This window comes from Podarcis liolepis (genome assembly GCF_965112155.1).
Source record: "Podarcis liolepis genome assembly, chromosome: 2".
Taxonomy (NCBI): domain Eukaryota; kingdom Metazoa; phylum Chordata; class Lepidosauria; order Squamata; family Lacertidae; genus Podarcis; species Podarcis liolepis.
The window spans coordinates 68800453-68818319 of record NC_139555.1 but is presented as its reverse complement, the minus strand read 5'-3'; the positions used below and the strand labels follow the sequence as shown (position 1 = coordinate 68818319).

At 48.7% G+C, this 17867-nt stretch overlaps 1 protein-coding gene across 1 annotated transcript in view; it reads right to left on the bottom strand.

The window, feature by feature from the left end:
* Positions 1-17867, bottom strand: part of FGFR4 (fibroblast growth factor receptor 4) — a 47299-nt gene that overhangs the window by 14916 nt on the left and 14516 nt on the right. Inside the window, 1 exon segment of the mRNA XM_083488332.1 lies at positions 5082-5222. Coding sequence (XP_083344458.1) covers positions 5082-5222 — 141 coding nt within the window.

Here is a 17867-nt window from a genome sequence, read left to right as displayed (position 1 = left end):
CATCAATGATATGTTATGAACTGGGATGGAAACTAATAAATAAGGACAACTTTTTATCTACAGTGACTATGACTCTTTTAACACAGCCCTGTACATATTTATTCAGTCACAAGCAAGTTCAAAGGGACTTACTCCCAGGTAAATATGCAAACAATTGTGTATGATAATGAAATAACATTAACTTCTTCAGTATTCTGGAAATTGCAGAATGTGTCTGTCCAAGTATATTGCTAGTCCTCCAACTGCATGTTACGGGTGTTTGTGTTCTCTAGAAATATGAGTTAGTTCTGTTTCTGCATGATAGCGTGCATGATAATATTGTTCAAAAGTCCCGATAATAAAATCTATTTTTCATTTGCTCAAATGTTGATGTCATCCATTAACAACTTTTCCTATTTTCCCAACTGACAAAAAGATATACTGTACTTGGGTGCAACAACTGCCAATGAGAGCTGTAACCTATAGATAATACTATTATTGCCAAGGCATTCCATATATGTACCAAACAGCATTATTTTACATAGCAAGGTATATACAATATATTTTACATCCTTACACCACAGTCCTATTCATGTCTACTCAGAAGTAAGTCCCAATGAGTTCAATGGGATTTACTCCCAGGTAAGTATGTACTGGATTGCACTCTTGATCCTTGATGGTTAGGCTCAATATTAAAGTATCACACACCCTTCAATTTCCTCCCAAATTTCAGTTCCTCTCAAAGAAAGATCCAACTCTCCCTCCCCCAAAATATACACATGGCTTCAAGATTTCTGAAAAACTTGCAATTTTATTCGGGAGCCTTTGAAATAAGTCTAGAACACCAAGTTTACCAAAAACCATGTTAAAAGTGGGGCAGGTGCTCAGAGGAAGATTCTCCTGTTTCATCCCTGACAACTACTGACTCTGTGGGGAAATACTCCAATTTTAGGGGGATTTTAGCTTGTGCTAGAAACATTTTGTGACTGGTTGAACATAGGATGGCAGGTGTACAAAAGCCAGTGACTGTATGCAGATTCTACAAATGTTGATTTGGGCGGAGGAAGCGATATCACGAAGCGATATATTTGGGGCTGGTGCTCACAGGGTGTTGGCGGAGAGCGACTGCTTAAGACCGAGACAGAGAAAGAATGAGCGGGATTTCTAAGGACTAGGTAGGAATCGCTAAAAGTATGGACTACAGGTTGAGGGAAAATGTAGTCACAATGCGTGCCACCCCCCCCCCACTTGCCACCTTCCTGGGGATCCTCTGAGCCCAGCTCACAAACCCCTTTGTCCAGCACCCCCTCCTTCGCCTCCTGTTCTGTGGAGCAATGATGTCATCAAAGCCCCTCTCCTGCCAGTCCTGGACAGGAGAAAGGATCCTGGCGGACACTGATGCATGACTTCTCTGCTTAGCTCTCCCTCTCTCCCCCCGCACCACATCCCACCCCGCCCCTTCTCTCTCTGTGGGGGCCCTCGATTGAGTGGTCACTCTCAGCGCCCAGAGTGACTGTTTTGACAGATTCCAAAATGAACATGTCAGGAAGCCCGTGACCGCTGCCCCTCCCCCCAGAGCCCCTCTCCCCCAATCACCATTGTCCCAGCCATACTGCTCCTTTCCCGTGCTCTCTCTGCCCCGACTTACAATAGGGGCCAGTCCCCCTTTCAGCAGACCAGTCCCCCTTTCAGCAGACGGGGCTCTGCCTTTGCAGGATTGGGCGAACGGTCATGTGGGGGGGGGGAGAGCCGGAAGGATGGGAATGAGATAAGCAGCCTCCCCTCCACCCTCTTCGCCAACAGGAGACTCATTTCCCCTCTCCCCTTTTCATTTAGCTCCATTCCTCCTGCTCGCTTCTCCCATGCTCAACACAAAAGGCCTTCCCTCCCCCCCTCCCCATGGCATGAGTGGGAGTGAGAGGTTTCACACTCAGCTGACTCCACAACTTCCCACCTCCCTGTTTGTCTAACCTGGATTTGAACTATAATTGCTTTGGTGACCCATCCTCCTTCTCCAAAGTTAGCCTGGGCTGCGTGGGAGCCCTGCCAGCTCCCCCTTCTCCCCACCCCTCCCCACAATGCCTCGAACCAGCTCAGTCACAAACCAGACCCGTTCTCCCAAGTTTGACTGATGCTAGGTCTTCCCAGCTGATGAATGCTGGCCTCCCTTCATGATGCTCTGGGACAGAAGTCTGGGTGGGAGGTGGGTGGGTGGGGTACCCTGATAGGAAAATGCTGCCAACCAGAAGAGACAGCCATGAGAATGCTGTTATCATAGAACTGGCTCTTTCTTACTTTACATCCACCATCACTGTCCCTCCAGCAGCATCAGAGGCCTAGGTAACCCTGCAAATCTTGGACAGCAAAGGTTCTTCTTTCCACCCTGAACCTTGTGGCTTCTTCATTTTAAAACAAACGAACAGCCATACCGGGCAGCTTCAGATGGCAGCTGGGTTAGATGCTACTTGGAAACTTCTAAGAAAAAAATGGTGTGTGTAGGGGGACTCCATAGACACATCTATTCGCAATTTAGGGAAACTCTTGCACAACCAGGACTGGAAGGCTTTAAATCAGCAACTAATGCAACCTTGTGAATGTTACTACCTGGAGTGGACATCTCGCTTGCTTGCCAGCATCACTGACCCTGAGAATATGCTCCTGTGCAGAGACTGGGGGGGGGGGAGATATGTTCCCCACAGCTGTTCTTTACTACCGAAGCACTTAATGTAATTGCCAAGGGTAATTTAAGAGTTTTCTACGAATATGGCTTCAGACCGAGAAAACCATTCTGATTGGAAGGGAAGGAAGCCCCCACCTTTAGGAGAGCTTTAAATAGATACAGAGCCCATTTGATTAGGAGTCTTTTAAGAGACCCATAGAGCAAGCAGAGGCTGTTTCCAGAGTGGCATTTCAGAGGGCGAAGAGTGTTCAAACAACAAAGTTTGCATCCTGAACAAATCTGGAAAAGATTTCCAACTGGATACCATCCTTTCTCTACCTTTTGTCAAAATCACACTTGAGAATAGCTCACTTTAATTCACTGAAGGGTCTGCATCCTTCTAAACAGTTGGGTGGGCCTCTTGCCCCCATGAGAAAAATCAGGAACAAATAGGAAGCCTCCCAGTTCCGCAGGTATAACTTGCACAAAGGGTGAAGATACGCTAAAGGTATCTTCCAACAGTTGTATGTTTAGCCCTGCCTCCTGTGTGACACAGCTCCTCCTATCCCTGGGGATAAACATCAGAAGTGGGGGGAGCCTGCCCTCGGACCATGGGGTTCTAGGTCACATGGGAAGCCTCACACACCAAACAGGCTCCCCACTTCAGAAGCTTATGGCTCAGCATGGCAGGAGAAACCACAAAACATTAGGGATGGGGCTAAACATGCAACCCTGTAGCCACTTTCACAATGCTTCCTTCCTTCACAGAGTAGTATCTGAAGAGCGCTTAAGAGAATCAAATACTGACACCTGGGAAAAACACCCAGCCAAATTGACTTCAAAGAATTTCAAGTGCTAATGCATAGGATAGGCATTTGAAGCCCCTGTTCAAAACAACACCTCCACTTTTCATCACCCACCTTTTTCTCTTGAGTATATATGGTGCCTTCTTAAAACAGAATACAGAGAATAGCCTATATGCCAACTGCTACAATAAGCTTAAGCCTACTCCCCAGGTAGCCAGGTAGGTGATGGTAGAGCATTACAATGCTCAGGGTGACAGCAGGAGCAGGGGCACCAAGGCACAAATAACAATATCCCCATCTGTTTGCTGGCAGGGTCAACAGCAGGATAAACGCCTTTTCTCAGGCATGAGGGATGGTGCCAAGTCCCTGGCATGGCATTTTACCCTCACTCTGCCAGGGGATGCTGAAAGTACAAAGTTAGACCGAAGGATCAGCAGTCCTAGCAAATTTGATTACTCGGAAGGGGACAGTCATAAAAAACGCAGACTACATTGGCCAAATAACAAAACCAAACTACACAAATTCCAAATGTTGCCTTTATTACAGGGTTTATCTGACAAGCGGAATGCCTGCATTGTGTGTCTGGCTCCCTTGCAAGGGCTCCACAAGCAGAACAACTGCAGTTATTTGACAAAACACCAGATCAGTCAACTTGTACAAGCAACATCAACCCTGCTATATATGTCTAACAACGTATTTGTACTATACTCCCATCATACACAAATCCATACACAGCTGTTCGGCTGCGCTTAGTTCCGTCTTGTAGTTACCTACTTAAAACTGATAAACAGAATGAAAGACTAGACAATCAGGAGGGGGAAAATGAAACTAGACCCAAGGGAGAACTTTTGTAAAGCAGGAAAGCACATGACAGAGACACCCAGGGCAGCCAAGGGGAAATTAGGCCCTATCAAGACCTTGCTCTCACAGGCTGGTTACTATGGCAAAATCTTCCCCTTCCCTGGCACAAAGTGTTCCCAGGGAATTCGGGCTAATCTGGAGGAAATTGGTATTTAGATTGTGCCTTAATGTACAAGTAGTCTCTGTTTGAGGCTGGGATCTCTTATACGCTGGAGCACAAAGCAAACACCTATGTGAGCGCTCTTTGTGCCCCCTCCACCAGCACAAGGACAGCCTTTCAAACTGTACTTTCGACTCTGCAGCCATCACCGCTGCCTGCGCTCTGTGTAAGCGCAAGGAAGGGGTGGAGGGAAGGAAGAAGCTGGGAACTCAAAAGCACAGTGAGCCATTCCAATTGATTCCAAGCTGATGCCGCCGCCTACACACACCACACCAGAATAGGGTGGATGTGCTGATCACACAGAGAAGTTAAGGCTAGCAGGTTAGAGGAGAGCAGGCTTGCAACACATTGAGGCACTACACGTATAATATGGCTTAGGCCAGTGTAGATGGCGTATTGGATGTGGGAGGGCTGGTTTCCATCTCTGCCACGGATCTCTCTCTCTCTCTCTCTCTCTCTCTCTCTCTCTGTATTCCCATGTCACGGCAAACACAGGAGAAGACCATACAAGCCTCAGAAAATGAAAAGTGTCCTATAAACACCGAACAGTCATAGCCCCTGAATAGATGGCCACCCTGATTCTTGCACCCAAACACACCAATATCTTTCTGCTCACCTGGTTCCATCATTCCTTCAGCAGAAGCAGCTGCCCAAGCACATGTTGTTGCCACTGCCAGGAACCTGAGAAGGCCACACAGCAGGGCTGTCATCCTGTTGTCTCTTCTTGTCCCACGGCTCCTACTTGGATCCTCCAAGCCTAGATTGAGAAGGGAAAGGGGTTGTCACGCCATCGAGTTTTCCATTGCAATTCAGAACGATGGTGTATCCTATGTCCACAACCATCTAGAACTCCCAATAATACATTGGGGGAGAGGTACAGTTATTAAGACAGCAGCATCTGTAGCCATTCCAGGCTGCTGGACCTTTTCTTTGGAAGGAGGGAGTTGATTTGCCAATCAGCACAGAAGAATCCGATTGCAACAATCCCAGAAGATGCCCAGTCCTGCTCGTGAGTGAACCATTGTACCTCAGTGGTAAAGCCCAGCAGCACCAAGTAGGGCTAGGAGAGATTTCTGTCTGAAACCCTGAAGAGATGCTGCCAGTCAGTGTAGACAATACTGAGCTAGAGGAACCAATGGGTCTGACTTAGTAAGAGATGCTGATGTGAAACAAATTCATATCCTGGCTAGAACACTGCCTGCAGCATTGCACTATAATTCTACAACCCTCATCTTGAGCATTAGGTGGCCTCCCAGGGAGATGCACCACAGAGGCTGGGTGTCACCTAGCCAGCTCTTCATGGCCAAAGTCCACCAGATTATCTTAAGATAGTTCCTGCCTGGAAAAGACAGCCCCCATGGATAAAAAATGTAAATAAATAAATCAGGATTCTTGGCCTTTGGCATGACCCTGCCACCCCAACTTGCTGGCCAACTCCTGCTCTTATTCCTTTCTTCCCCCCAAATCTCAATGGTACAACCTTCTCATGCACTTTGATAATGACCCAAGGAGCAGAACAAACCATGGGGTGGGGAGGAGAAGAAGAAATACAAAGTGGGGCAGCGAAAGTAATTCTCGTGCAGGACGAAAGCGATTTTAAGTTTGAACACGTGGTGCTTATTGGTACTAAACTCACGGCCGGAGAGTGCGTGCGTAAAGGCACTTCCACTGCCCAGCTGCACGCAGCATACAGTCCAAAGGAAAGTTAAGAAGCCGATTTAAAAGTGCCGCCGAAAGCCACGAGGTTCGAGGGCACGGTTAGGAGCACAAGCCCCGTTCAATTAACGCAAGATTTCCAACTGCGCTTGCGGCCGTGGATTGGCGCGGATGGGCAGGCGCGTCCAGGGTGCGCGTGTCGGTGTGAACGGTGTGAGTGCGCCGCGCCTATGGACTCGTGTCTTGCGCGCAACCTGCATATCTGGGCGCCTGTTCCCTGGGAAAGGAGCGTACGTGGTGCGAGTGGAGAGAGCAGCGCCCGAGAACAGGCTCCCGGGGGCAGCTTAATCTTTAATCCGAGCGACAAAAGAACCTCTGCGCGCCCGGACAGTTTGGTAACAGATTTACAGACCCTCCCGGTCAAAGTCCACCGCCTCCCCGGGCGCGGGGAGAGGAGCCCTTCGCCCCGCCACACCCGGGGAGCCTCCGGGGTCGCGGCGAACAAGAGACCCGGATCTCTCTCCCCGGGGGCCATTCCTAGCCCCGCAGCGGTCAACGTAGACGGAGCCCACCTCACCTCTTGCCGCCGCCGCTTCAGCGCTGTCCCGCGGCTCCGTGCTGCGGCGCGCTCCGCCCGGGCTCCATCCCTCGCTGGGCAAGCCGGCTGGGCAAGCGAGGCTCCTCCACTCCCTCCCTCGCTCGCTCCCCGGTGCCGGCCAGTCGCGCGGAAAGTGGCCGAAGAATAAATCCGACGGCCGAGCGCGGCGGGCTCCACAAAGGTTCTTCGCCGGCTTGGTGGGAGCGATCAGTCCGGCCGCGCTCGGCTCTCTCCGCCTGCAGCCCTCGCGCCTTCTGTCGGCTCCAGCAACAGGCGCGGGGACTTTGTAGCGAAAGCTCTCGGGTTACACCCCCGCGCCGCGCGCCGCCGGCCCGCTCGGAGCCAACAATGGGCCGCGAAAAGAGCCAGGGCCGAGGGGGAGGGTCGCAGGGGCCCCGCCCCGCCCCTTGTCCCCTCCCCTCCCCCTGCGCCCTCCCCCGCCCGCGCCAGGGCCTTTTCACACTCACATTAGCTAAATTCTCTCCCCCAAAGCTCCGGCAAAGGGGATTAAGCGGAGTTCATTCTCTGCCGGGGCTTTGCTTCCTCTCTGCTGGCAGCGGTAACTGGAGACACCACTCATTAAACTCCTGCTCACAAGGAGCGCGTCGTGGAGAGGCCGGGGGGGGGGCCCTCTCGGAAGACAGAAACGCTGTGCGGGGATGTGTGTGAAAATAATTAAAACCCCATGGAACCCGACGGGGCTGGGGCGGGGAGAGGCAAAAAAAGTAAAAAGGATTGTGCCCTGGTGTACATTCAATAATGCGTTTCTTAACTGGCCGCCAAAAAAGCAAGAGCTTGCATTTGTAGGCAGAATGGAGTTCTACCTGTGGAACTCACGGCTGCATGATTTGTATTAAGCAAGGGAGATAAATTCAATTCTTTTGTCTTTCTTTAAGAGTGCTGGTAATATCCAGATTCCACCTACCAACTCCATAAAGTTTCTAGGTCTGATGGTAACCAGGATCAGAGTTACACCTGTTATCTGCTGCTTGTGAGAGACATGAGTGTTATCCCATATGGAGAGATAGAGGCAACACAGAAAAGAAGCTCCTCAGCTTGATGCCAGGAGGCCAGCATGTCTCTGAACGCTGCATAAAGTTTGGACCCAATTAACTACATCACTTAGCTTAGTGGGAGGATGTGTCAGAGATGACTTGTCGCATGTTAAGCCAAAAATCATTATGGGAACTTGGAAGCAGCTGCAGTTACCGGGAAGCAAATGGTTAATATGTACGCAGACAGCTGCACATGGACACAGCTAACTGATTCTTTCTGCAAGACCCTCTGTAACCCAACCAGGAATTCTAGGCTTTGGCAAGGAAGGGCTGGGAGAGTAAGTTCTGGTGGAGAAAAGATGCATAGAAGTTGTTTTAGTGCAGAGCTCAACACACACAAGAGCATTGTGTGCCAGAGCATGTAAAGAATGCTTCCCCATTATTACAGCTACAATATAAGTGACTGTGTCTAGCTGAGCTGGAGTAGAAAGTGTGGTTTTTACTTTCAAGCTTTGGGCCTTCTTTCTTAAAGTGGTATTGTGAGATATACCTCTAACCGACATCAAGACTCTCAGCAACACTTGCCATTTGGCCATGCTAGCTGGGGCTAATGGGATTTGGAGTCCAACATCATCCAGAGGGCCACAGGTACCCCACCCCTGATCTAAAGGATCACAAATTGAATACATAGATTTGTAGAGTTGGGACCTTAAGAACCATCTAGTCCAACCCCCTGCAATACAGGAATCTCAGCTAAAGCATCCATGACAGATGACCATCCAACCTCTGCTTAGAAACCTCCAAGGAAGGAGAGTGCACCACCTCCCGAGGGAGTCGGCTGAATAATACTTCCCTTGATCTGGACACTATACATTGGTTGACACAGTCTAGAATAGCATTAGCTTTTTTTGCTGCTGCATCACACTGTTATTTAAAATTCATTTATTGATAAGTACATCACATTTCCATACAACAACATCGCCAATCTCTTTGTTTCTGGCAGCACACATTATCCCCTCATTCAAAAATCTGGATTGGGCAAAATTTGTTTTGATTCTGATGGGCATGTACTGAGAGGATGATGCTTTAAAACAGAGGTTGGCAAGGTTTACCGGCCATGGGATGGATCACTCCCATGGAGATCGTCCGTGGGCTGGACTGGTGCAGCGCGACGCCGGAAATCACTTCTGCACATGCCCAGACGCAGAAAATTGCACCTGCACAGAAGCGATTTTCGGCATCTGGACATGCGCAGACGCAATTTCTGGTATCTGCGTGTGCGCAGATGCCATTTCCGGTGCCACTCGGTGAGTCCCCGCGCCGCGCTGGTTTAGTGCAGTGCACGGGGGACTTGCTGAGCGGGCAGCTCAGTTTGGGGGCGGCTCGTGGGCCGGTAAAACGGTTCTTCATCGGCCGCATTCGGCCCATGGGCTGCACGTTGCTGACCCCTACTTTAAAAAGAACATAAGAGCCTACTGAATCAGGCCAATGACCCATCCAGTTTAGCATCCTCTTTTTGCAGTGGCCAACCAGATGCCTATGGGAAACTCCAAAGCAGCCCCTGAGCACAACTGCCCTCTTCTCACTTGTGATTTCCAGCACCTGGCATTCAGAAACATACCGCATTCGACAGTGGAGGCTGAACAGTGCCTGCATGGTTAGCTGCCACCAAAAGCCTTCTTTTTAATGGTTTCCCACCCCACCTTTTGGAGAATATACCCTTCCAAGGCAGATTCAAACAAATCAGTTTAAAAAACATTACTATTCCTGTTATACAAAATAACAGGGGGGGGGGTTACAATGTTAAAACAGCAATGGAAAATAGTTCTTTAAACACAACCACCATTAAATCATCCATGTGTAGACTGGATTTTTTTACATATAAAAAGTATTATGTGTGGTCCTAAAGGACAATGGAGATGTGTGCATATAAATTTTCCTAGAAAGAGAGTTGCAGAGAAACTGGGGCTACCAGAAAGAAGTCCCTGTCCGTGGCACTTCTGGAATAGCTCAGTCAGTAAAGCATGAGACTCGGGGCATGGGTTCAAGCCCCAAGTTGGACAAGAGATTCCTGCATTTCAGGACCCTCATGTTCCCTTCCAACTCTACAATTCTATGATTCTCTAGACTCACCAACCTAACCACTTTCAGCAGTGGACCAGAGAGATACCTACATTAGATGACCCTTATGGTCCCTTCCAACTCTGGGATTCTATGGTACTCACCAAACTAACCACTTTCCGCGGTGGGCCAGAAAGATGGTCTCAGATGCTGAGCTGTAAGAACCATCCTACACTTGGGGTCTATGGCCAGGTGCTAATAATCTGGGATTCAGATGCATGTTTGGAAAGGGAAACAATGGGATGACAGTGAATTATCAGACTCTGCCCTCCCCCACCACACACAATCTTTTCAAAAGAAAAAGAAAAACACCAGCAGAGGCTTTCTCTGATGCTCTATCACACCAGGAAGCCTCCAGAGGAGCCACATTGTCTGTGCTTGTTATCACAATGTGGGGACGGTTATCCACATGAAGGAATTTGCCTCATTGCTCTTCCCAAACAGCTAAGCAATGAACCATCCATATTTCTCACCCCATGTCTTCCTTGTGTTATAAAAATTTAGGGTGCAGACATATAGCAGACACACACTCCACAGAAAACCAATCCTTCACCTGTCAAAATTTAGGGAATACACCCTGAGAGAAATTACACTTTATTTTAGCACACAGAACAATCCCCAAAAAAGACATATTGGCTCTCCTAGTGACTCTAAATATTTCTTCCACAGAAGGAAATACCTTGGAGAAACCTTTCCCAATAGTTCTTTCATTCAAATCCTGTCTTAAGAGCATATTTTGTGTATGAATAGGGTGGGCCTGTGACTTGGATTCAAGAATTAAAGTATTTATCATCTCAAAACAATGGCCAGACTGCCCAGGTAATGCAATCATTATCACATATCTTGGCAGGCAGGAGAGAAGCCTAACTCTCATTTTTTTGTGGTTGACCGCTTCTTTCTGTGATGCATGTATGATGCTTTTAGGGTGGTTCTTGCGTGTCAAAACCCCTCCCCCAGAAAGAAAGACACAGGACACGATGTTTAAGTTTAATGGGCATGAAATGGCCACAACTTTATTGATTAGAGAATTGAAGGTATTGGCCCTAGGCATTGGCTCCTATCCGCTACCCGGCATGATGTCCGGGAAGGGTTAACACTAACCGTGGGAGGCCCCCGTTGGAGTACGCCAACTAGGGTCCCACGGGTGTCACCGCTTGGGGCGTGCCGGGGGCCCTTACCTAGGTAGGTTTCGGACAAGACAACGCCCCTCGGAGTCCTGTACCGGACTACCCCATTCTCTGGGGGAAGGTGATGGCGTTCCTTCCCCCCCATCCATTTGCATAACAATTGAACCCCAGCCAATGCCTAACCGCCAATACAGAGAAAGTTGTGACGGTTTGCTACGAGGTAGGCGAAAAAACCAAATGGCGGAAGATCGCCAACTTGGAAAAATTCCTACCAGGCCCCTTGCGGCGACCAACCGAAGTCCATAGCAAGGTCATGACTACCTACGGCTACCTAAACATCTAAGGGTGGGTGGGATGGGAAAACCTCTCAGCTGGCCGGGAGTGAAGAGGGCGACCCCTGGGCGTGCCCGGCTTAAAATACCTTAAGTCACGCCCCCCGGCCCGCCGATAGGCGGGCGGGGTCGCGAGCACGCCCAGGGATTCCCCCAACTCTCGCGGGGGCAAAGGTTAGCCCCCGCGCTTGGGGAGGAGGGGCTAGACCGCAACCCCCTCTCCTCCCATAGTCGGAAATGGCTTTGGCAAAAGGGTTGGGCAATGTCTAAAATCTTTAAAGGTTCCTGCACACTTTGTTCTTGTTTTCTCACCTCCTTGCAAGGAAGGGGGGGAAACTCTATTGCAACAGAAAAATAAAAATCTGCTTTGCTTTCACTGGATCCTGCCTCCATCCATTCTTCTCTGACCAATCATGGACCTGGGGGACACAGAGTCCCTTGAAGGGGAGTTGGGCTGTAAAAGCCAACCCCCATTTTTCCTACAACACTCACACTGCATTGCTTGGCAAGCACAACTTGGATGGATTCACCCAGTTTTGGGATATATATAATCTATCCAACAGCAGCTCCGAAGCTTCCAGGTTGGCTGTAGGAAAACCCTTTGGAACAACTTGCCAATATGCTCTCTGCTGCTGCCTTTGCCCATTAGCCATTGTCTCTTGGTGGCAAAACGCAAATGGAAGCACTGGTGGGGACAGAGGGAACAGTAAGGCTGGTTAATATAATGAGCCAGGGGCAAGCTGCCCCTCCCCTGCCCTGTTTTGTCATGGAAAAGCTATCACAAGATAGCTAATTAATCAACAGCAGTGGCAGCCTCCCAACTCAGTTTTCCATGCTGAACAGGGGCTATTGAAACTGCTGATTAAATCTCTCCCTTAAAGTGAAGTTGCATCCAAACAAACTCACATTCCAAAGCAACTACTCCCCCCTCCCTCCCCAGCTATTCTTCCTGGGCAGATCTTCATCTGTGGAGCATCCTCCTTTCAGGCAAAGCTTTCCATATCAATAGGCTCCCAGAATGGGGGGATTAGCTATGGCTCCCCAGTCCCCAGGTAACTGTGGCCTTTGGGCTTAGTTGATGAGCTTGCTTGCCGCACAGCCTTCCTTGGGTTTTCTTCCTTTCTTAAAGGGTAAGAGCAACTGGCTCAATAGTTTTACCTGGGGTATAATATGGGGAAGATGCCCTCCACCCCTTTACACCCTCCTGAGACCAGGGAAGGGTCAGACAGAGATAGCTCAGTTGGTTAGAGTGTGGTGCCGATAACCACCAAGGTTGCAGGTTCCATCCCCATATGGGACAGCTGCATATTCCTGCTCTGCAGGGGGTTGGACTAGATGAATCTCAGGGTCCCTTCCAACTCTATAGTTCCATGGTTCTATGAAAGAGGGAAAGTGCAAGCGCCTCCATCACATTATGGGTTACAAATTTTAGGTGTGTCTCTCTGTGAATTAGCATAAAACGTTAATGTTGTTGTTGTTGTTTAGTCGTTTAGTTGTGTCGGACTCTTCGTGACCCCATGGACCAGAGCACGCCAGGCACTTCTGTCTTCCACTGCCTCCAGCAGTTTAATCAAACTCATGCTGGTAGCTTCGAGAACACTGTCCAACCATCTCGTCCTCTGTCGTCCACTTCTCCTTGTGCCCTCCATCTTTCCCAACATCAGGGTCTTTTCTAGGGGGTCTTCTCTTCTCATGAGGTGGCCAAAGTATTGGAGCTTCAGCTTCAGGATCTGTCCTTCCAGTGAGCACTCAGGGCTGATTTCCTTAAGAATGGATAGGTTTGATCTTCTTGCAGTCCATGGGACTCTCAAGAGTCTCCTCCAGCACCATGATTCAAAAACGTTAATACTAAAACGTGAATACCGAGTCTCAACTGCATGTGTAGGTTATGGCTGTTGTTGTTTCGCTGTAGGGTTATACACACCCTAGGAACGTGAGGTCATTTGTGCCTTTCTGTCACATGTACAGCTTCATCACCATAAACAATGACATCTTGCGTACTTTTCCAAGGGAATTCAAGGTGGCTAACAATCAGAAACAACAGTCACAAAATATAAAGCAATTCACAATAAAACATGAGCAGAAAACCCAAAACCCAATAATAATTACAAAACAGCCATCTTGAATGGAAAGTTCCAAATACTGTACCCTAAGGAGGAAATATTCAACCAAAGGCTTTTTTAAACAAACACGTCTTCACCAGCCATCTAAAGGTGGAGCTCACTTGGCAAAGGCTTTCTACAGGATGGGGAAAGGACAGAAAAGGCCCTAGCCAAGTAGGCCTCATAGTTGTGAGGGGTGCAGAGCTGGGGCAGGGTATCCCAAACTTGGGTCTCCAGCTGTTTTTGGACTAGAGTTCCCATTATCCCTGACCACTGGTCCTGCTAGCTATGGATGATGGAAGTTGTAGTCCAAAAACAGCCGGAGACCCAAGTTTGGGATACTCTGAGCTGCGGAGTGCTTGGAGCAGGAGGAAGAAGGCTGTCCTTCAGTGAAACAGGTCCCAAGTGACAGAGGCCTTTGAAGACGAACAGCAGCACCTTGAAATAAGTGCAGAAACAACTCAGCAGCCAATGCAGGTCACAGAAAACTGGTGCAATAGACTCAATGCCTAACACCTGTCAACATCCCACCCGCAGCATTTTTCACTAGTTGCAGTTCCCAAAGGGCAGCCCTATGGAAAGTGTATTGCAGGTCACTAGGGCATGAATGACTCTAGCAAGGTCTGACATTGTCAGGAAAGGTCACAGCAAACTGGCCACAGCTTGGAAAGGCACCCCTTACTACTAGCACTACTGGCATGCCTAACAAGAGCGCCAGGCCAAGGAGTATCCCCCAAGCTATGAACCTGATCTTTCAGAGGCAGCAGAACCCCTTTCGAGAGTGTAAACGCAAACCTATGGCAGATGGTTCTTCCGCCAACAGTATTTCAGCTTTGTCTGGATTAAGTTTCAGCTTGCTCAGTCCCATCCAGTCCTTCCTAGCTACCAAGCAGCCATTTGGCTTTTGACTGACTCCCTCAGATCAAATGAAAATGAGAGATAAGAGCTGAATGTCATCAAGTCACATGCACTGAAGACCCTGCAGGTTCAGCCCTGACATGTTGTGCAATCCACATGTGGGTTTTAACCTCCTTTCTAAGGAGAATTGCCTTCCATGGTGGAATTATGGAACATATGAAGTGATTTTATCTGAGAGGAAGCCTGTTGGGGGAGAGGAGAGAAGGAAAATAACCCCCTCCCTTCTTCTAGACCCTCCAGCCTAAATGTGTGATATTGGCCTCCCTGAAGGGGCCAGAGGGCTTAGCCCTGGAATCTGCGGCCAGGGCTTAACTCTGGAACATGCGTAAAAATCGTAATAATGCCTATGAGCGCCCACTGTTGTAGTGTGCTTCTTTCACCATTGAGTAAATAAGAGCAGTCATCTGGGATTAAGAGGGAAAACACTTCCAGGTGAGACCAAATTGACTTGCAACCTCCAGCACTAAAACTTTTTTTTTTTAACCCTCTGTCTGGAGAGTTATCTGTTCCTCATAATCCTTTTGCTAGTAAAAATATGCTGCTAAACATGGGCTATGGAGTTAGTGGCAAAACTGCATTGCATCTTGTGCTGTCCCCATCAACTGCTTCTAACAGGTCTAAGCCCTTGCTGCTGCTGCTGCTTTTTAAAGAGCAAAACATTTCTGGGTCTTCTGGAAGTTAAGCGCTTTATTGATGCGAGTCCTGAACCGCAGCAGCTGCCTGATGGACATGGATAGGAGGCAGAGGGGATTGTGTAATTAGGCAGAGAAATAACAGAGGCAGAGAAGCGTATAATGTGCTCATATTCATCTCCAGGGCTTGTGTTTGCCGCTGGAAGTTCCATCGCGTCCGGACAGCAAAGCTTGCAGGCCTTGTTCTGAGGCTGCCTTCTGCATTCCAGCGTAGCCCTGTTGCTCGCATGCATTGTCCACTAGCTCTGAGAGCAACCTGGATTTACAATGCAAATTACCCCACGGGTTATGCAAATCACGTTCTTCATAAAAGCCACATACATTGCCCTGGGGCAATCTGAGCCCATGCTTGGTTTTGCTCTGATCCCACAGGAAGTGCTGCGCTGCCAGTAGGGGTCTGACACACAGAAAGCAATTCAACACAAGCGGCCCTTTATTATTATTAACAAACATTATGGCAGCTCCGAGGGGCCTCCGCTGAGATTGGCACTCAAGTGGCAGGGCACTGCATGCTACAAAGAAAGCCAAACACAATCCCTACCTCAAGGATCACGCCAGCAAAGGACAGAAAGGGGGAAGGGCAAGGGCAAGGGCTGAGCATAAAGTGCGGCTCAGGGAGGGGACACACATGGGTCAGTGGACACAGGAGGTTGGGGATGGGATCCAGAAGCAAATGACAGTGGAAAAGGTGGAGAGAACACCAGCCTGCAGTGTTACTCCTCGGCTTAAGCAACCCGGGTGGAAAAGCTCAAGCTATATAAACTGTTTGACACTGGCGCGGCACAATCTCTCAGCAAGTGCATGTTCCAAAACAAAAAGTTTATACAGTGCTAAGTGCTATAATTACTTTGAAATTCAGGAACTCTTACTCGCACGCAGACATCGGGTGCGCACATGCTCTGCCGCGCTCTCCAGAATAGAAGCACTATTTACGGAAATGTCCCAGACCCTGGGTGTTAGATAGGAGAGTGATCTGTGCAATCTCTCCGCTGGGTAGATGGTGCATGGTGGGTTGTTTTTCCTCCCTGTGATCTTTAAAGTGCTGTGGCCTGACACGCCAAAAGCACTGCAGTAAACAGCCCCTGCTTTGTTATTATTATCAGACATTATGACAGCACACAGGGCGCCATCTGGGCTTGATACGCTGCATGGGCCTCCAGTGAACTACTCTGAGGCTAAGCACAGAAAGGGCAGGAGCACACAAACAGTCAGTGCCAGATGCAGGAACAGAGATATATATCTCCATATATATATTCATATATATATCTCCCTGCATATATATATGCGCGCATGCATGCCTTTTGGGGCCATAGCTTCAGCATTCCAGCATGCTTTTATCCCTGCAGCACACTGCCCGCTTGCAATTATTGTATCAGTTACAAAACCATTATGAACTATGTTTGTATGTTATCTTACATCACATATTATTGTCATTTCATGCATTTTGTTATATTTTATTGTACTGGCATCATGGTCACTAGCTTCCACTGGGTGGAAAGGTAGGATACAAATTTATCAAGCAAATACTCAAATGCATGGCTTCAACCATAGCTCCTGTCCCTGAACAATACCCAACAGTATCCTGCAAGTGCTGCCCTTTTGGTACCTATCGCAATCCTAATCTCAGACTCAAGGCTATATATATTTCCAACCCTTGGCCTGCTCATGATCATATAGTTCTGCAAGATTGATGTGTGTAATGCATGCTGAGTGCCAAAAGCATATCAGTCCATGGATTAGGGTCATAGTTAAACTATGGAACTCACTCCCACAAGGAGGCAGTGATGGCTACCAACTTAGATGGTTTTAAAAGAAAACTAGAACCGTGTATGCTGCCTTCAGCTCACTGGAGTAAAAGCTGGGACATAGATGCAGTCAACCAACCAACCATCCAACCAACCAACCACTCCAAGCGCCATCAGGTAAAGCAGAACACAACCTGCTCTTTGTCCCCTGAACATCTAGGAGAAAGGCTGTGAACACAGGAGGTTGCTCTCCACCAGATCAGCCTGCCTGTCCAGCTAGGCCAGTATCATCTCCTCCACTCTGACAGGCAAGGTCTTAGGCTGAAGAAGTCTTTCCTCCCACCACCTGATGCCAAGTGCTGAACCTGGGGCCTTTTACATGCAAAGCATGGGCTCTGCCAGTGAGCTATTTATTACTTGCAAGGAAATCTCCCTGCCCCAGTTTTGTTATATAGGAGCATTCAGAGTGTGTTTCTCCCACTTGCATTCCAAAGTGGTACAGTCTACTGCTACATGACCATGCAGTGTGTAGACCAGGGGATGTCTCCTCCTTTATCTTTCCTTGCTTCCCTTTTCCAGTGGTGGACTTTGGGGTCTCAAATTTCAACAGTGGCCTGTGTGACACCAAAATTCAGCACCCATCCTGTCTCGTGCCTTCCATTCTTCATCATAGTTGTGGTGCTCCCAAGGCTCTGCGCCCAGTGCAAGCAAACCAGTCACACACCCCTAAATCCGCCTCTGCCTTTTCACTTTTTCTGCTCTGCTCTTGGTGTTCTGTTTTGTCCTCTATTGGGCAGGGCAGAGAACCCTATTTGCCTTATTCTCAGTGTAGAACCCATCTGATTCAGCAGCACTAAGGAATTCATGGAATAAATCCATTTTTTCCAGCTCCTCCCAGGACAGCTATCCCTGGATGGAGGGTGGATGGGCTATGGACAGTCCATGCTGATGGGATGAACTCTGCACATGCCTAGGGGTCCTCTCTCCACATATTTCAGGGCTAAGGCCTAGCTTTGAAATTACATTGTGTGTTAGCTGAACCGCAGGTCACCTTTAGCTCTGCTCTAACACGTGAGCATTTCGCTCCACAGCCAATACAGTTTTCTCCAGCCTGGG